General features: G+C 36.6%; 1 protein-coding gene across 4 annotated transcripts in view; it reads right to left on the reverse strand.

Moving 5' to 3' along the window:
* The window catches only part of TMEM232 (transmembrane protein 232), a 171,610-nt gene that overhangs the window by 96,281 nt on the left and 54,378 nt on the right, over positions 1 to 20,951 (reverse strand). For all 4 annotated transcript variants that reach the window (XM_070412434.1, XM_070412431.1, XM_070412432.1 and 1 more), the window contains 4 exons: positions 19,367 to 19,521; positions 11,578 to 11,701; positions 10,008 to 10,257; positions 3,692 to 3,870 (listed from right to left, as the gene is read on the reverse strand). In XM_070412434.1, coding sequence (XP_070268535.1) covers positions 3,692 to 3,870; positions 10,008 to 10,257; positions 11,578 to 11,701; positions 19,367 to 19,521 — 708 coding nt within the window. The remainder of the gene's footprint in view (positions 1 to 3,691; positions 3,871 to 10,007; positions 10,258 to 11,577; positions 11,702 to 19,366; positions 19,522 to 20,951) is intronic.

Genomic DNA, 20,951 nt, shown 5'->3' on the forward strand with positions numbered 1-20,951 from the left:
CTCAGTGGTTGAACGTTGACCTATGAACCAGGAGGTCGTGGTTCAATTCCAGTCAAGGGCACATGCCCGGGTTATGGGCTCGATCCCCAGTAGGGGGTGTACAGGAGGCAGCCAATCAATTACTCTATATCTATAAAGGGAATAATAGAGTTCATAGAATTATGCCCACTTTACAGCTAAGGGAACGAAGGCACATAAAATTTGAGTGATGAATCTGCTGTGCAATTCTCACAACACACATGGAGTGGGGTGAGGAGAAAGAATGTAACCTTGAATCTGGCAAAGCCTGGACTTTTCTATTAATTAGCATTCCCTTAGGGCATAAGGTAACTAGGAAAATGAAAAATATAAAAAGAACAACTCTGCCAACTAAATACTGAAGTAATTAGATGGAAGTCAATATTAACCAGCTTCTGTGATTGCAGGGACCCAAAAGCAAGGATTCAGAAAACTCTGCCACTTAGCAATTTTGTTGACTTGTGGCCTAGAGGCAAGAATATGACATAGGAATTAATTCTTTGCCAGCTGACTAGTTAGTTGCTCGATATTTCTCCAACAGGTTTAGACCCACCCCAGCCAAAACCACGTGAATGTTGCAGACAATCACTAGTTAAATGCTCAGTCTTCCAAGGAAGCTCATTCTTTCAGGAAACAGAGCCCCTTGCCCTGCACACGTACACAATCGGTAAAGGGTGTTTTTCCTACTTTTGACCTTGGCTACCCAAAGCACCAAGCCAAGAACTGATCACCACTCTCAATGTTTCTGACATTAAATTCATTTCTGCAACTGGATAGAGTAATGGAGCTCAAGGGCAGTTCTTCAGGGAGTAGGTGGAGCCCTCCAGCCAGAACAGGCCCATGAATCTTCCTTAGACTCTTCTTCCTGTTCCACAACCTTAAGCAGTCCCTCACCCAGTAATGTTGGCTCTACCTCTGTGCCCCATTACTTGCCCACCCACCAGTGTTCATTTCCATCTTCAACTTCCTGAGCTGCAACAGTTTTACTTGGATCTAGCTTCTAAAAAATATTTAATATGTCTGATTAACTGACTTATGAACATCAAATGTAGTTATCTATAGATATTTACTAACATTTTGAAGAAGAAAAGACTACCTTATACCAAATTATTAGCCCTGGAAATATCCATATAGAATCCTAATTGTGGAAATGATAAATTTGAGTTGGTTTATTTACTTACAGAATAATCCATTTGAGGTGTGAAGTGGCATATAAAAATAGATTTTAAAAAAGCAGAAATAATATAAATAATTGAAAATGTCATGAAAACAGAAAAACAGGCAAAAAGAAAACAGTAAGACTGAGTGAAATGAATACATAGCATTCTCTATTTCTGTTAGAAACTGGTCAAAACTTTGAATCATTTTTTTAAGCTCCAGCAAATCGCTTATACAAAATCAGTAATAAGGTTTGAAGAGTACATGAAACTGAGGAGGATTTATTTCCTAAATCCTAAAAAGGTGATATCGTGGTCATCTCTGTAATAGGTACAATAACTGTCTTTATTTCTATTTCTTTCTGTGCTCCTCAATTCAAAACCAAGGGACAAACTGAAGCACAGTTGCATAAAGGAAAGTCCATGAAATCCAAAACAATGTAGTTCAAGTAGATCGCTCTCTGATTATCTTTTTCCATGAAAAAAAATATTTTAAAATCTAGAGGGGAAAAATGGATAGTCTGTCAGAGCACGGCTAGAGCACTGCTCAGCACTCCTGCTCTGAGTTGCTCTGAGTCCATATATTCCTCTAAATTCTTCCCAACTACACTAGGGCAGGTCCTCTCAAACCCTGCCCACTGTACTAACTGTAGGGAACCTAGTCCAAGTTCCTGCCTGGGGCTGGAACTCCTAGGATGCTGGATCTTAGACAGAGAAGCCATGAGAGGTTGTGGATATATAAGAATGAGTCTTTTTTTAAAAAATATTTTTTATTGCTTTTCTGCAGAGAGGAAGGGAGAAAGATAGAGAGTTAGAAACATCGATGAGAGAGAAACACCCATCAGCTGCCTCCTGCACATCTCCCACTGGGGATGTGCCCGCAACCAAGGTACATGCCCTTGACCAGAATCGAGCCTGGGACCCTTGAGTCCGCAGGCCGATGCTCTATCCACTGAGCCAAACCGGTTTCGGCAAGAATGAGTCTTTATTGCAGAGGCCATATAGTCGTCAGACAAAACAACTCCTTCACAGCAAGTCCTGTACAGGCAGGCGGGCAGATACTGGCTGGTTAACATTGTACATCTTTCACACAAAGCAGCATTAGTCTCTGTACCCACAGCTATTATCTGAGCAGCCGCATGCTGCCCCCTAGACTCACCACCTCACATCATAGTGGCACCTAAGCTCTCTGCCTCAGCAGCTTCTCTAGCCTCTTTGGCTCAGCAGCTTCTCCTGTCTCTCATGCCCAGCACACTGGCTGCTCTCTGTAGCCTCACATAGTAACTGCCTCCGAGCTTCTCTCCTAGCTCCAGCTTTCCAGCTTCATCTGAGCTCTCTTCTCTTCCCTTTGGCTGGTCAATGACAGGTATTATACTCCTTAGACAAAGAAGGCCACATGCCAATAGTAACATCATTCATTTTGGCTACAGAAGAGATCGCTGTACACCTGCACATAGTCCTTGGATCTGTGTATGGTATCTTAGCCTTGAACATTCTGATTATGAGTCCCAGGCTTAGAGTGGCCTTGACTATCTGGTGCACTCTAAACAGGGTCCCCACAGTCTTCCATATTCCAAATCAGACTTATGATTAAAATTCAGAGTTGAATATTTTGTTTTCTGCTAAGAATCTAGAATGTAGCTAACTCTGTATAGCCAACAACCCATCCATATGCTTTGATGATCAATAGGCAGAGTGGATTCCTTATTTGTTCTTCTCATTCAACATTAATTCATACCCATAATTATTATTAGAAAACAGAACATTAAGAGCATTAGATTAATTGCATCTGTGAAACCTAGAAAGAACCAGAAATATTTAGTGACATTGGGGAGAAAAGTGTGTGTAAAGATAACAAACAAATTACCCTGGCTCAAAATAAGACACAGAGAAGAAAAATATTGTTTTGCATAGTTTTGAAATATAGGCTACCATATGAATAAAGCATCACTAGAAAATAATATTTGTATTTTATGAAAAATAGATATCTCATTTCATAATGATTTTCTTTGATGTCATTCAAATAGAACTAGAAAAAAACAAGAACTTATACAATACATTTTTAACTTTAAAGAAAATTAACTTATTGTTAGTGAGTCCAGATTTGCAATTTATATTGTCTAATGGCTGGAAAGAAAAAATACATATATATAAATAAGAAAACTAAATAATTTATTATCCAAATGGAGACTCTTTTGAGAGTGAATTAATTCACTACTAATAAGGAAGCTGGAAAATTAGGCACAGACCCTGGTTAACCTTCGCAATTGGAATGCATGGTAAATGTTTCTCAAAGGCACAAGCCCAAAGTAGCACAATTACTCTTCCTAAAAATCAACTCCTCTCTTCAAGCTACTTAATCAGAAGACTGCCTACCCTCTTATCTTTAACTAAAAATAGTTCAGCATTAAAATTTAAAAATCATGTTCTCAACTGTGTCACTGATGCTCACTGAATGTGGACATTCCTTTCTCCTTAGATAGAAATACCCATTTACTCCCCAGTGTTTATCTTACCTCAGCTATATTTAGCGCATTATGGATCCGCTCATCTTTTTCATGATTCTTTGTTTTCTGTAATGTTTGCCATATAACGTTTCTAAGTCCATCCTGTTCCTCATCTCCTCGAAGTTCCCATGACATTTTCACCAGGTTGTACACTAAGTCGTAGTATCCAATCCATATGACTTCATCACCTGTTTAAAAAGAAATATTCTGCCCTAGCCAGTTTGGCTCAGTGGATAGAGCATTGGCCTGCAGACTGAAGGGTCCCAGGTTCAATTCTGATCGTGGGCGCATACCTCAGTTGCAGGCTTCTCTCTGGCCCAGGCCCTGGTAGGGGCTCATGCAGGAGGCAACCAATCGATGTGTTTCTCTCACATCAATATTTCTCTCTGTCTTTCCTCTCTCTTCTTCTCTCTCTAAAAATCAATGGAAAAATATCCTTGGGTGAAGATTAAAAAAAAAGAAATATTCTTTGAGAAGATAATCATTTTATTCATAATACTAATATAGAAAAAGAATGAACTGATTTTATGAGCTTTGCAGTCTTCACTGCTTTTACTTCTTTAATTTTAAAAGATCACATATTCTTTTAAAATTGCTAACCATATGAAAAAAATGAACTACACCTAATACCAAACCTCATAAATTTCAGAGTTAAACAGGTAAATTGGAAACTAGGTACTAAAAAAAATCTTTGGAATTCAAGTAAAGAGGAATTTGTTCCAGGCAATATGAATACTTAGACCACCATGGTGAATTTTTATAATAAGTCAGAAAACAGGAGAAAAATCATTGGCTGTTATAAGAATGACCAAAATCTATGAAACATAGCATTTGAACCAAGAAGAAAACTTTGAAAACAATGTCAGAAGCAAACGAAAATTTCTGATCTAATTATAGGCTGTACGATTTTTTTCCTTAATAATAGATACAAGATACATAAGTCTACTGAAATAAAGGAAAGAAAGTAATGAATCCAGGAGAGAAAATAAAGTCTAAGACATTTCTAAAACTTATATACCAATTAGCAATTTATATAAATTGCTATGCAGTTCTACTTTTAAAATATGCAATCTCTTACAGAAAAAAATAAGTTTCACTTTACTTTTTACTTTGATGGTATATTGCTATGCAATACTATTCAGGAAAAGAGAATTCTAATTTAGGTAGTAAAGGGATAAATAAATTTGGAGAATGAAATAATAGAGTCTTAAAGGGAATATGAACTTAATTAGCCATGATAATAGTGAGTACAACTGAAGTGGGTAAGAAAGCAAGAGGAGGAAAAGGTTCAGAAATGGAGATGAAGGAGTTTTTAAGCCAAATAAATTCTGTATTGTACTTTCACCCCAAATTCTGGTGATAGTCCATGTGATATTGGAGCTCATCAATGCCCTTCTTGAAAAGTCAATCTGAAAAGTCACAATCCTCAACTTTTCCTAATTCAATCTAGAATTTTATATTCCAGACTAATAATCATCACCACTATTATTATAACTAGAATACTTGGGCATACCTACTAGATGCCCTTATTCTAGTCTTCATTACAATCCTGCTATGTAGACCATATTATACTTAAAATAATAGAAGAGAACACATGAGCTTCAAGTTGGTTCGAAAGTTCCTAGCATCATGCAGCTGATGCATGATGGAGCCAGCTGAAGGCTGGTCTAATTGTGTCCCATCGAAGCACAGCCTCTCCAGTTCAAATAAGTAATTTTCTTTCCAATCCCCACCTTCTACTCCGCTCATAGGAAAGAAAGAGACTAGAAGGTAGAAGGAAGAAGTGGAAGAGAAAGTACTAGTATGTACACATTTTGGAAATGAAAGAAAACATATGTCCAGCCTCCAGACTTAAGATACTTTCTACTCTTTCTGTTGTCTCTTATACTATAAGAGAGAAAGTATGAGCTGCAAATATGAGGCTATAATTAAGTGGCCAAATCTCTTTTATTTTTTATTTTAATTTATTAGGATGACACTGGTTAATAAAATTATATAGGTTTCAAGTATAAAATGCTATATAATTCATCAACTGTATACTGTATATGTGTGAAATTAAACTAAAAACCAGACTTATAGATACAATAAACAGGTTGACAGTTGTCAGAGGGGAGAGAGATTGGAGGGCTGAGTGAAAAAGGTGAAGGGATTAAGCAAAAACAACAACAACAACAATAAACTCATAGACAGACAACAATATGGTGATTATCAGAGGGAAAGGGGCTTGGGGGAGGTAAAAGAGGATAAAGGGAGAATAAATGGTGATGGAAGGAGACTTGACTTTGGGTGGTGGTCAATATTTTAAAAATATAATTTTCACTCATAAAAACTTTATTAGTTAAGACTAGTACACTGCTATCTTTGAAGTTATTTAGAGAGAATGATGTCAGCAAATAGGTGGGATAGAAAGTTCGCCCATCCTCATTCTCTCACAGAAATATAATTTGGCAGTCACCCATGAACAAATATGCCTTTTGGGGAAACCTTGGGATCCAGGTAGGAGGTTGGGAAACCCCAATGGAAGCCAAGACTGAGAAGGGACACTTTGATAAGGCATGTCTGGACCCAGGTATCAGGCCTGACGCCAGTGATGTAGTCCAGCTGTGGACCTGGAAGTACCCCTGACTCCTGTGAACTCAGCTCCAGCCCTGCTTGTCTAGTCCCGCCACTAACCCTATCCACCAAAGGACCCAGGAGCACCCATGCCTGTTTGTGCTCTTGGTATGTGGACACTGACTGTGGACACGGAAGCAGCTCTGTGACCTGGCCCAGCCTCACTCTTCCATAATCCAGAGGCAGCTCTGTCCACCCAAGAACCCACCCATAAAGAACCTACACTTGGACCTGGCAGGAGGCGTCTCTCAGGAACCTAGTGGGACTCAAATCCATTTGTACTCCTGGTAACAGGCATGAGATCTGCAGACCCAGAAGCAGTCCCATAACCAGGCACCAGCCCAGTTCAACCACAGTCCTGGAGGTGGTCCCATGTTCTCAGGGACCCAGCAAAGACCAAGCTCATCATGTGCACCGACTCCCAGCAGAGAGGTTGATATAAGCAGCGGGAAGGTAGAGGAATATAAAGAGGATCTCAAATTAAGCTGAAGTGGAGAGTTCATATTAGAAATGGGTAAGGTAAAAACAACTAAAAATAAATGGAATCAGATTAAATGGTAGAAGTTTGAGCAAAAGAGTAACGTTATATTTGTTCAAAGAAATGTTATATCTATTCAAGCAATAAACAGAGTTTTATGGGCTATTCCAGCTCTTTACTGTGATGAGCAGCAGAAGATTGGAGATTAAAGGAGAAACTTAAGACATTGTGGAGAAGATCTGAGAAGACTTCTTAGGAAAAGGAAGGAATGAAGTGTAAAGAAAAAATACATTTTTAAGCTCAGAAAATTGAAATAATAATGAAATCACTTGCATAAATGGAATTATGTAGAAGAGCCTAACTGGGAAGAAAGAAGACAAATATTATTTGGAAACTGTGACATGGTAGAGTGTGAGGGAAATCTAATTTTTAGTGTCATGTAGTTTGTCATAAAATTATAGCTAATTTTCAAGTAAAATAGCAAAATGAAAGTATGGATTTTTAACTAGAAAAAATAAGGCTTGAACTAAATATGAATAAAGAAATAATGAGTATTTAATAACTGAGGAATTATGAAACTCTGAAATAAAAAAGTAGTTTTTGAACAATATGATAAGTAAAAATGCTGTGGATTTTAACCAATTTATAAATTTATTTTTAGGCTCCCAAATTCTTTACATTAAAACGAATGATTAATAAAAATATATCCAAACCACTTTCCTTAGTATACTTTAAATTATTTTTTATGGAGGAACAATATTTTATAAGCCTACAATATTTGAATCATTGAACTGAATATGGTTTGCTTTTAGACTCCACAAGACCAGTGATGAGCCCATAAAATATATTCTGAGAACTGTTCTCAAAACTCAAAAAAATTTTTAAATGCCATTGATTTTAAAAGTGAGCAGTTCACCTGTTGATTATGAATAATATTTGGTGGAAAAATCTATTACATCCAATTGACTGACAGTTAACAAAGAAAAAAAATCCTTCTAAAAACAGATGGGATGTGTTACAGCTGTCATAAAAGGTAGAGTGCATTCTAACATGCACATCTAGACATTTGCCTAGAAGCGTGCCTGCTATGAAACTCTTCAACCAGGGACCAAGCTGTAGCATAAGGCACTCTTCTGTTCTGCTTTGAGTGACCCTGTGGCAGCTATCAAAGATGTCACTTTAAATATACTAAGAAAATGTGTCTCTTTGCAGCTAAGCAGACAGTAACAAAGCTGAACCAAAATAAAATTCTTAATAAATCTTGAAAATTTATTAAGAAACGGTGATGTTTGAAAACCAATATTATGATTCTTTTTGTTGTAGCTCTATTTTAGTGTTTGAACTCCTTGGAAGCCTTTAATTTTCAGTCTAGATGTTTACATTTCACATATACAGTGATTATAAAATATGAATATTTCTATTTATATAAATGAATATAAATAAGTACATACAGCCTTTAATTTTGACAAATCTAATTTGACACCACAAATTCAAATGTATTACTGAAAGGTAACTTGAATGTAAGATGTTGTTTAAAACATTGTCTTTATGAAATGCCATGATGTAGAGTGGAAGGAACTAGATCAATGCCAAGAAACCAATGGACAAGAACAAGTCAGCAAGCCAGACATTTAACAAGTATTTAATAAGTCAATGCTGCCCTAACCGGTTTGGCTCAGTGGATAGAGCGTCAGCCTGCGGACTCAAGGGTCCCAGGTTCAATTCCGGTCAAGGGCATGTACCTTGGTTGCGGGCACATACCCAGTGGGGAGTGTGCAGGAGGCAGCTGATCAATGTTTCTCTCTCATCGATGTTTCTGGCTCTCTATCTCTCTCCCTTCTTCTCTGTAAGAAATCAATAAAATATATTTTTTTAAAAAATAAGTCAATGCTATGTGGCAACCACTGTCCTATATACAAAAAAAAAAAAAAGTTTCCCAGCCATTGTGGTTCTAGTGATTGAACACATGTGAAAGATTTTCACCTTGCCTGTCCCATTCAATTCCTGGTCAGGGCACATGTCCAGGTTGCTGGCTTGATCCCCAGTAGGAGTGTGCAGGAGGCAGCCAATCGATATCTTTCATCATTGATGTTTCTATCTCTCTCTCCTCCTCCCTTCCTCTCTGAAATCAATAAAAAAATATATTTTTTAAAAAGAAAAAGACAATGTTATTGCTTTCAGGACACAATATCTAGTTAAGAAAGTAAACAGAACAATATCAGTTCATAATGAGTTTTTAAAAAAATAATAGAAGATGGTAATGTGACCAACAATGACTAGGAGAAGAAAACTACTATTGACATAGAGAGAAAGACCACCATGAGAAGATGATATTCAAGCTAAGATCTGATGAAAACTAGTTAACCATCCAAGGAAATGGGGGAAACTGTACCCAGCATAGGGGATAGATGATGCAAGGTCTTTGGGCCTAGAATATTATGATAGTGTAGAGAAGCAAAAATCTTGCAATTATATTTTAAATTTAGTAATTTGTTTAATTACATAATAAATCCACTGTGACTAATTGATCATCTACTATATGCCAAATACTATACTATATGCTGCGTTAAATATAAATATAATTCAGACATGATTCTACAGTCTTAATTATCTCATAATTTAATGGAAGTGAGAGTCATATACATAACAGGCCATAATAACACATACTACAACCATATTCATAAAGAAAAGTTTTAGTCAACCTAAAAGGACACTTTTGAATGTGTATTGTCCCTATAGTACCATTTTAAAAATAAAAGTTTTTTATTTTTATAGCCCCCATAAACAACAGTAGCAAAACAAACTTTAGTCTTGAGATACCAAACTGGTATATTTTGATAGAGTATGAGATCACATATGTGAAGAATGTACTAAATTATGTTATATATTGAAGAGAAATTTTCTGGGTGGGAAAAGAACAAGAGAAACAGTCGATGCCTAGAGAAGATAGATGAGAAGTCCTTATGTGAAAAAGAAAAAAACAAACTTATTTCATAAGTTTGCCCAGATCAACTTTTGTTTTCAAGGAATATAATTTGAATCATAAATCAACTGACTCTATATTTCAGTTGTTTTTAAATTATTGATCAAAAATTTCCATTTTATAAAGTATTCCTAAATTTATAGAAAGCCCTACTGAATTTAAAATTATTTCCAACTTTAAAATGTTAACATTTTGTGAAAGGAAGACATTTTCAAAACATTTCTTATCAAATCCAAAAATAATTTACTTACAATTATCTGAGATTTTTGAAGAGAAATAGTCCAAAAGGCCTAAAAAACTTGTTTCCCTAAGTTCTGGCTGTTCTTCTGGTTTGTCCAATGGTAAAATATATTTTTTTGAACTTTTACAGTCACAGAAACCAATAAAAGCAGTTTTTCTCAAATTAGAAATGGCTGCATACAAACAAATTTCTGTAAGAATTGTTATATAGATGGAGACAATAATCCAGGCCCAGGAAAAATCAACAGAGCCATTTTCTTCCTAAAATAAGGAAATAGCTGTTAGATAATCCAAACATATTCTGTTATAACAAGAACAATATACTGTATTTATAAGAAATATCTTCAAATTTTATAGAGTTGTTAAAAGAATATAATCTAATATTTCTAAATGTACTTATTAAGAGGCAGATTTTACATGGATAGAATGCATAAAATTTAATTCAAAGAATATAAAATACAAGCAGCTAACTAGTATATGCAGAATGTTTCAACTTCATTAGTAATCAATGGAATATAAATCCAATGAGATACTATTATCCGTATCATATTTTAAAAGAATATTTTTATGTAAAGCTCAATTCTAAATTTTAGTCCTGAATAGACAAGATTCTCTGGAGTGTGTGCTTATCAAATCTTAAGATAATTTAAGATACATTAATCTGACCTTGCTCAGAAAGGAAATTAAGTGAGTCATATCAGAAAAAAAAAGCACAACCATGGCACTTTTACACATTTTTCATAGGAAAGGAAGAAACATATTTTCTGGAAAGAAATTTGGACATCTACCCTAAGAATGTGAAAGTATAATTTATTAAGCTATTCTTAAGAAATAGTCATAAATGAAAATAAAGATTTTATATATGAGAATCTGTTTAACATCATTTGTAATTAATTGTGATTAATTATAAACAAACTCAACGCTTAACAATAAATGATTAAATGATCACATCTCCACTAAAATGTAAATTTTAATAAAACCTAACAACAATAAAAATGTTTTAGAGTCCTAGCTGGTTTTGCTCAGTGGATAGAGGATCGGCCTGTGGACCAAAGGGTCCCAGGTTTGATTCATGTCAAGTGCACGTACCTTGGTTGCAGGCTCCTCCCTGGTCAGGGCTCACAGGAGGCAACCAATCAATGTGTTCCTCTCACATTGATGTTTCTCTCTGTCTTTCCCTCTCTCTTCCACTCTCCCTAAAAATCAATGGGAAATATCCTAAGGTGAGGATTAACTACAACAAAAAATGTTTTAGATATATTTTAAATATTTTTAAACTAAATCATATATAACCATATGATTTCAAGTTTGTTAATAAAATTTAAAGTCCCTCTCATGTATGTGTGTGTGTCTGTGTCAAGACATATCTATTTCTATAGCTCTATTTCGATCTACATCTATATCTATCAATCCATAGGGATATATGGTAAATAAGAATTTAGTTCTATATTTAATTAAAATTATTATTTCAAAGTTATGCTCATTATAATCCATAATATGGTATACAATTTAAACAGTACCAAATTTTTTTTGTTTCTATTTGTCTTTTTTGCACACTAAAATTAATAAATATACTGTTACCTGATTCTGAACAGACATAATGGTTAAAAGAAAATCTCTCATTATGTCCATTAAAGTTTTCAAGCAGGCCATGTTTAATTTGGCAGCCTCCCCAAGGACCAACAAAGCCAGTGCAGAATCCATCCTAAAAATGTTATTAACAAAACACAGACTTTAATGTACAATAAAGTTTTTAATGAAAAAAAAAGTATTTGGCCAGAAGAGAGGAATACCTTGGATTACAAGATACATTACTTTCAATAAAGACTAGTATTGCTTCACAAATATAATATTCATCTACCAATAAATTATAATTAAAAAAAATATATTGGTTCATACTGTTTATGATAAAAATCTGCAGGAAAGAGTTACATTTTAGCCAACCTAGAAATGAATAGTACTTAAGAATTGAAAATGAATAGTACTTAGGAATTGAAAATATTGTTAAATAGCTGACAATGATAGAAAAACTAGATACATTATAATAAATCAACATAATTTTATAAATATGATCCAAAAATAAATTTAATACATAAATCATAAATAAATCATTCTATAAGGAGGAGATAGACATTTTAAATAATGATTTAATCATAATTTTATCAGAAACTCAGGTTTAGCCTGGCTGGCATGGCTCAATGGTTGAGCATCGACCTATGAACCAGGAAGTCACAGTTTGATCCCCAGTCAGTGCATATGCTGGGGTTGGGGGCTCAATCCCCAGGAGGCAGCCAATCAATGATTCTCTCTCATCATTGATGTTGCTATTTCTCTCTCCCTTTCCTTTCCCCTCTGAAGTCAATAAGAAATATATTTTTAAAAAAAGAAAGAGAAACTCAAATTTAGATTAAGAGGCCAGAAAGGGGAGGGCTGATATAAATAAACTAGAGGCCTGGTACACAAAATGTGTGCACTCGGAGGCGGGGTCCCTCAGCCTGGACTGTGCCCTCTCAAGGGGAGTATGCCTAAGCCTAAGCCATCAATCAGACATTCTTAGCGCTGCTGCAGAAGTGGGCAAGGCTCCCATCACCGCTGCTGTGCTAGCCAGCTTCTGGCTGAGCAGCGCTCCCCCTACGGGAGCGCACTGACACCAGGGGACAGCTCCTGCGTTAAGTGTCTACCCCCTGGTGGTCGATGTGCATCATTGCGACTGGTTGTTCTGCCGTTTGGTCGATTTGCATATTAGGGTTTTATTATATAGGACTAGTGGCCCAGTACACGAAATTCACACACAGGGGAGAGGGAGTTCCCTCAGTCCAGCCTACACCCTCTCCAATCGGACAACCCTCTCACAATCTGGGGCTGCTGGCTCCTAACCACTCACCTGCCTGCCTGCCTGATCGCCCCTAACTGCCTCTGCCTGCCTCATCACTCCTAACTGAACCTCCCCTGCCAGCCTGATCTCACCTCCAACTGCCCTCCCCTGCCGGCCTGATTGCCCCGAACTGCCTCTGCCTTGGCCCCCACCACCATGACTTTGTCCGGAAGGAAGTTGGACATTCAGAAGATGGCCGGTCAACTCAGTCTAATTAGCATATTACCCTTTTAGTAGTATAGATAGATTATACAGGATAGGATTGCTTAAATGGGGGGAAAAGCCTTTTTCAGCAGGAGGAGATGCTCTTGGCAGACAAAAATACATAACCCCTGTATCTGGACTGATAGCCAGCCATATGCACTATACTGCCAAACTGGTCATTAAAAAATTGAACTGCTTTCTTACACCTTACACCAAACAGCTCTTGCCCTTAAAACCCCTCCTCAGCCCACACCTTAGGTTCTGCCTTCCTAGTTCACCCAGATTAGGTTCTGATTGGTCAGTTTCTATGCCAGTCAGCATCAAAAGCTCTGCCTGCTAGGCAGCCATTGGCTACTGGCACTTCACCCAGATTTGGTTCTATTGGTCGGCTTCTATGCCAGTCAGCATCTCCAGGCCTATCTCTGGGCCTGATCAAAGAGGCAGGGCTGATCAGCAGTGGTGGAAGCCCGGAGAGAAACAGAGGCGTGGCTGCTGGCAAAGCCCAGAGAGAGAGAGGCAACTGCTGATCAACAGCTGCCATGGAGGCTGCGGATCAGACCCTGCCTCTGTCTCTGCAGCCCTCTCTCTGGGTCTGATCCGCAGCCCCCTCAGCAGTCAGTGCTGGGTTGCTGCGCCATGGCAACCCAGCACTGACTTCGGGTGTTCAGTGGAACCTTAGGTCGTTGTGGATGTTATGGACCCTGGCTCTTTATATCTATAGATTAGTCTCAGTCTTCATTGAACATGGAGAAGAGGGCAGTCAGCATTTCATTCTTGATTGTGAACATTTAGGAAAACTAGTTTAAAGACTGTATTTATTGTGCCAGTGCTTGATTTTTGATACCCAGAAGAGATGGACTATATGAAAAGCCGGGCTTTAGCATGTCTGCTAAAAGGATTCTTTCTCCTGCTTACAGAATTTCATTTTTGAAGCTCCAGAGAAGAATGTGGAGAATATAGGCAATGACTTCTGTCTCGTCAGAGAAGGCATAGGTAGGCCACTGATTGTTTTCTTCCATTCAGCTCTACCAGGCACTTCTCTAACTGTGTTGGTAGTAATTAATTACAGCGGCAGGAACTCTTGTTCTTTTGTTAAAATTGTGTCAAGTTATGAGACCCTAATTTGGGCTGCAACCCCTGTGCCAGGAAAAATAGTTCTTATTAAATAATTTTAAGTAGGAGAATGGTATAATCACATTTATGTTGCAGCCCTGGCAGCAGAGTCTGACAGATTATGGAGAAGAAAAATTAAGGCAAAGAAATCAATTAATAAGCTACAAGAGTCATGAGACAATAATGGCCGAAACCAAGAATGTGACAGTGGCAGTAGAGAGCAGGGGACAGTTCTGAAATGTAGTGGCTAAGCTGTCTAATTTGGTTAACTTGAGCAGAAGACATGTGTCAGGTACTGAGATGGAAATTCTTTAGGCAGGACTCTATCTGGAAAAAAAATTAATTCAGATATGAACTAGCAGGAAATGAAATATTATGGATAATGAGTGTATCAAAAGTATTTTCATATTACTTAGCATATTTAAATACCCCCAAAGCCCTTTGGGGTGACTATTATTTCTATTTAACTGCTAAACAGACTGTTCAGAGGGGTTATGTAACATTCAAAATTAGGCAGCAAAAAACAGGACTAAAACTCAGGTCTTCTGATCTAAGGTTGAATTTTTTTCACTGCACTATAATGCAGCAAAGCATAATTGATATATTTACCCTAGATAGAGACTAAATGTTTATATTTAGCTCAGAGGATCAAAGGATCAATAAGAAATCCAGGAAATAAATTAGAAAAGTGGACCTACATTGGCATCTCACCTCATGAATAATGAGAAACATTATTAATGAAAACTTTGTTTGAATGCTGTTAGACTGTCACATAAACATAATAATCACTGAGGATCATAAAGACAATGTGGATATCAGTTATCTAGCCAGAAATAAAAAGCTTCTTGCCCATGCAAAGCAGTTGATTCTTTGATCGATTCATGTCGATGCAAACACAAATACTGTACATCTGAAAAACACTCACTATGTCAATATAATTTTAAATTGTCAAGCTTATTTTGGAATACATGCATGGGGCGCATTAAATCAGCTATTTTGCTTTTGGAGATATAATTTTATTTTATACTGCTCTACTGAAATGCCATGCTGCACTTCTCAGCAATCTTCATTGGCTAATAATTCAATTATAAACACAATTCATTATTTTCATGTTGGATTAGAAAGCCCTTTGTACTGGCTTAAGCTATCTCACCAGAGCAAATAGGGCAGTTTATAAAAGGCCAAACCACAAGGTGGAGCATTGAGAGGATGAAGCGTCATATAAAGTGTAACCATATTAAATGGAAATCTGCTTTACAGCAAGCTGCTTATCTGCAGTTCAGGGCTGTTAAACTTCCAAGGTAAAGGTTGGTGCATGGCAGCTGGGAGGGGCTCACAGATTCTCCTTTTCTCTACTTCTTCACCCCGGTTTATAATATAATTTATTGTCTTCAGTGCACTTCCTTTCCTTGTTCCCAACCCCCCCCACCACCCGTCCCCCGCCCGTCCCCCGCCCAACCCCCATAGAGCGGAGGTTGCTCTAATTCTGAATCCTCCTTTGAGTCATTTCATGGATTCAGGCTTAGCTGAAACCACATGCTTCCATTTCTTTCCGTTTGAGTTGTGTGATCTTTATAAAAGGGGTTAAGAGAAGTCTGGCAGGCACATGCATGATGGGATACCCACTGAGGGCAGACATGGGCAGAGGAGAACCACTCACCTGTATGGACACCAGCAATTTTTGGCAATATTAATAACATTTCTTCTAATCGATCAGTTGAATGGTCTCCCTCTGCATTTTTAATCTCTGGACATTTATTCATCGCTATGGTACTTAGTTTACATAGTATTTTACATGTAAAATAAAATTGCTCCTGTTAATACTCACTTGGCCTTGAACTTCAGGTACTAAACCAAAGATATCTTCTGCCACATGTCACAATTCTAAGGCTATCTGGTCCAGCAAATCCTGACAAAGTCTTAATTTACTATCAAGGTCTGATGCCCCAACATTTCTATTTCATTCTAAGCATACATAGTTCATTTTCTCCATTGTCACATGTTCCCAATCTTAGGAGTATGTGAGACCATGTAAAGGCATTTCTGATTTGATTTTGATAATTACATCACAGTTTGTTTTGTTTTATCTAGAATAATTACTTTTTTTAAATTGTTTCATTGCTTAAGGTATTACAAAGAGTATTATATATGTCTCTTTTTTTTTCTCCCCTTGGCCTTCCCCTAGCCCCCCATGCCCCCCAGTGACTTGTGTCCATTGGTTATGCTTATATGCATGCATACAAGTCCTTCGGTTGATCACTTTACTTATTAAAAGCAGTTTAGGCTATTACATAAATAACATAAATACTTTGTAAGAATAAAAGTTATTTTTAATATTTTAATGTTAGTATAACTAACAGAATATTTAACTAATGGAAAAGTTAGTCAAACTGTTCATTTAAAAAGACATTAATCTCCTACTGTCAGTGGGTTATTTTTGTTTCAAGAGTCATCTGTTTTTTAAGAAAAGATCAAATCATTTTCTTAAAAAAACAGTAAATATACGAAATAGGATCAAAACTGTCAGTGCTTTTTAAAACAAGTATCTTGTCCTTTCTATTATAAACAGTCACTCTGTTTTGCCATCTTTCAATTTACCCCTCTGTTTATTCAGCATTGTCTAAATATTTCCATGCCCTCCCTCAATTGATTTCCACAACGCCCTCCCAGAAAAAAGAAGTCAGGTTTCAGCGACAAGGTGCCCCAGAGCAGTTCTCTCCTTAATAATGCAACCAGAATGACAGTGGGATGATGGACTAAGAAGAGTGCTACACTGGGACCCTTAAAATCTGGCTCCAGCTAAGCCTAATAAACTTAGTCTCAGTTTCTTCATTTGTAAAGTAAAAAGTTTTGTATTAAATTCAACACACCCAAATCTATAAAATACTAAGTATAAAAAAAAGAACTGCCTTAAAGACAAATCATTAACAAAGTAAATTAGATCAATGTTGATGCAATATAATAAAACTGAAAACTGGTTAAAGGAACAATTCCTTGACTTAACAATTCCTTAATCAGATATTCTTAATCAGCCACTTTTAGTATTTCAGCACTTATTTGAACCTGTTTACATGGTAATGATTAGAATACTTTGAAAATAAATTTGGCAAAGTCATACAATATTTACTTTTTTATGTTAAAATATAACTTGTTTTTAAAACCAAGTTAGAGTCTTCCAAGAGCTAAAGTAGTGCTAGTTGTTTGTCCTTTGAAAATAAATTGTGTTTGATTCCCCTACAATTTGTTTTCTTTTTTTAAAAAAATATATTTTATTGATTTTTTACAGAGAGGAAGAGAGAGAGACAGAGAGCTAGAAACATCGATCAGCTGCCTCCTGCACATCTCCTACTGGGGATGTGCCCGTAACCCAGGCACATGCCCTTGACCGGAATCGAACCCGGGACCCCTCAGTCCGCAGGCCGACGCTCTATCCACTGAGCCAAACCGGTTTCGGCCAATTTGTTTTCTATAAAAAGATTGGTCTGAAAGAATCAACCTAATTTGCACCAATAAAACTCTCTAACTTTTCTTAAATTTAGCAGCTCTATATTAATACATATTTATTAAAATTATATTCTATATCATTGATATAACATATTGAACCATGTCCAGCATGATCAGTGGTGAACCTGAGGCGGGGGCGGGGTGGGGGGGTGAAGGATTAAAGAAGACAGACAAGATAAGACAGTTGGGGCCAGGAAGGACACTGTTCTTAGATGGAGAGACAGTGCCACAGCCTCCAAGCCGAGTTTTTATTTTATAGTCAGATCCCAGGAGGCAAAGCAAGGGAGTGGTCAAGATGTTTACAATGTTCTCTCGAGTTTCAAATCTACTTAATTACATGCACCTGAGAACTCTATCAGCCTACATCACTCAGCCACCTGGGACCACAGGTTCGGACCATAAGGTCAAGCTTACCACCATAGCCTTTGGCTATAATTGTGCTGCGAGGGCTTTGCCCTCAAAGCTGGGACCTGTACGTGGCTTTGCCACGAGAGGACCATGCCCTCTCATTAGTCTGAGGCTTGAATCTGTCCAAACGCTGTAGCCACTCTCCACACATATATTCTATTTGCATTTTGATTTTCCTATTTAAAGATACTACCCTCACTAGGAAGGGAGATACTAGATAAAAGAAGGTGAAGGGATTAGCCAAAGAATATATATGCATGACACACAGACACAGACAACAGTGTGGTGATGGCCAGAGGGAAGGGGGCGGGGGCAGGGGCTGGGTCGAGGTAGGCAAAGAGGGAGAGTGTATGAGGACATCTGTAATAGTGTCAACAATAAAGTTAAAAATAAATGAAATATAAAAGAATCATGATTTTTGTTAACTGCAATACTGAGTAGGTTGTTCTCATCACACTATGAGATGGAATAAGTTCTTTATGAACTCTCTTCTAAACTAGGCTATTTCTAGGAAATTAAACAAACTCTAAGCCATCCTCCAGAAATCTACTTGATCTAGGTTCCCCAAAACTTCCAAATGAAACTGAGAAAACAGCTTTGGCTCATACAGGAGGCTCTTAATTCTCATAATTTACATATACAGAGACCACTGGTACAGAGTGGGCTGCCAGAGGCTTCAAAACTGGAAGTAATTTAAAGAAAAAAATACGACAATTGAATTTGTAACTTGCTATGGAATAGCAGATTATTATTATTGTTAGCATTGGAAAAGGAATTCTGATCATCCTCAAATAACCCATGCCTTGTTTTGTAGTAATTTAAGACTTCTTGTCCCTTCTTAAATTCACATTTGTACAGGAGGAAACTAACACTTATCAGTCAAGATTCACTTTTGTTGTACAAGTAAGGCATAACAAAACAATCTTTTCCCCCCAAAATAATAAACTGTACTTCATTGTTGTTTAACAAGTTGGAAAATAAAAAAATGTTCTAAGTATGGGAATTATTAATAATAGATTTCATTAAACAAAGACAAATTGTAATACATGCATGGTTATCTAGCCCCCCTCCAAAAAATAGGAACAACTTATTAATGAACTGAACTAATGCAAAATATATAAATTGCCCTTGTCTTTGGAACTCAGATTATAAATTTTTTTTCATAGTCAACTAAGGTGTGATTAACATTTAAGTACAAAGGTTATTTAACATTTAAACACAAAGGTTTCTCCATGAGTTATTTTGGATTTATATACTCCCTCTTACCAGCATTTGTTTTGAAGCTGTGTTTTATGAAAAGTGAGATGTTCAAGCACGTTATTCAAATGAGGACTATTTTTCTGAACACAAGTCCAGACAGCAATACAGTGCCAGAGCAGATTGTTAACTTCATAGCTTTTCTGATTGTCTTGCAAATGTTCCTGAAATTAAAATACAAAAATATACGGGGAAAGAATTATTTGACTTGAATAAACATAAAATAAATTTTAAATATGTGAATGAGAAGGCATATTTTATTACACCTCATACTTCACCAAATGGAGCAATTTTTCAAGTTAACCTGAATGTAATGTCTTAATATTGTTCATATGGGACCCTGGTATTCAAAGACATCAAGTCTATAGTATAACAAAATTAATTAAGGAAAAAACTATTAGACACAATCATGCTTCGTAGACTCTATATGACTTATCTGTCCATGACACCCAAGGAGGAGGGGAGCAGGGAAAGTCTGAACAAGGATCAACCAACAAACTAGGTTTTAAAATGTGGATTTCTACTTTATGGACCAAAATACATGCCTAGCTGGACACAGTCAATATCTGCAAAGTGTTTTAAAAGCCTACAAATTCAGAATACAAATAGGCTGGTTTTAGTTTGTTCATTTCTTAGAGTGCTAACAGTTTTATAGATTGAATTGGCCTATTAAAGTAATTTGTTTAAGGAAACCTGACTTTATTGTTAGATAAGATAACATAGCATTCTCACTGAATTTCTGTCAACAGTAAAGATTCAAATACACAACCTATGATATGTACTCAAATTGCTAACTTAGCTGATATTTTACTCTTTTATGCTCAAAATAAATCCTTAAAGAGACTCTACTTGTTTCCAAAGGAATTTAGAATTCTCACTTGTCATATAAAAGTCAGGACTACAGTATAATTTAAAGAAAATTTTCTTAAGATAGAAGGCCAGAAGTTCATACATAAATGCTAAGCTAAGACATGTCAAGTTCTAGTAGGCTGTTTAAGTCCCGTAGATGTGTACTGATCAGCTTCATGTCAGGAACTCAGACAGTGAGATAAAAATCTTTGCACTTTGCTACTTACACTTGGGAACAATCATTCAGAGAAGCAAATGGAAACAAGTCATTGTTTACAATGTAAAAACATTGCACAGAAACGCTTTATTTTAAAACAATGTAAGACATCAGACTGAGACATACTGACTAGTAAATGCATTATTTTTTATCCAAGTAACTCAATTTCCTGCTTTGCAGTTTTGCCCACCCCAAAAATGGAACCCATAAAAATGAAGTTCTTTTCCCAAATTGTTCTAGATGTCTCAGCCATGGTGCCTGATGGTCTCATGTAGCAAACTTATTCAGGATCAATATGTAAGTAGATATATTTTGAAACTTGTAGTGGGCTTGACTAATTAATTTAAAACACTTTTTTTCCATAATGTACACTGCATGGCTACGCAAACTATTCAGTTAGGTCAAAAGATCTTGTTAACAAACCTATGCACCATCACCAGAGAAAAATTCCCCAAAGCCTTTGGGAAAGCAAAGATTAGGATTTTGGACAATGAACAAGACTTAAGTTTTATTTCCAGTTTTATATGA

This window comes from Myotis yumanensis, unplaced genomic scaffold, assembly GCF_028538775.1.
Source record: "Myotis yumanensis isolate MYYU_CA2020_CCGP unplaced genomic scaffold, mMyoYum1.0.hap1 SCAF_4, whole genome shotgun sequence".
In the NCBI taxonomy this organism is placed as follows: Eukaryota; Metazoa; Chordata; class Mammalia; order Chiroptera; family Vespertilionidae; genus Myotis; species Myotis yumanensis.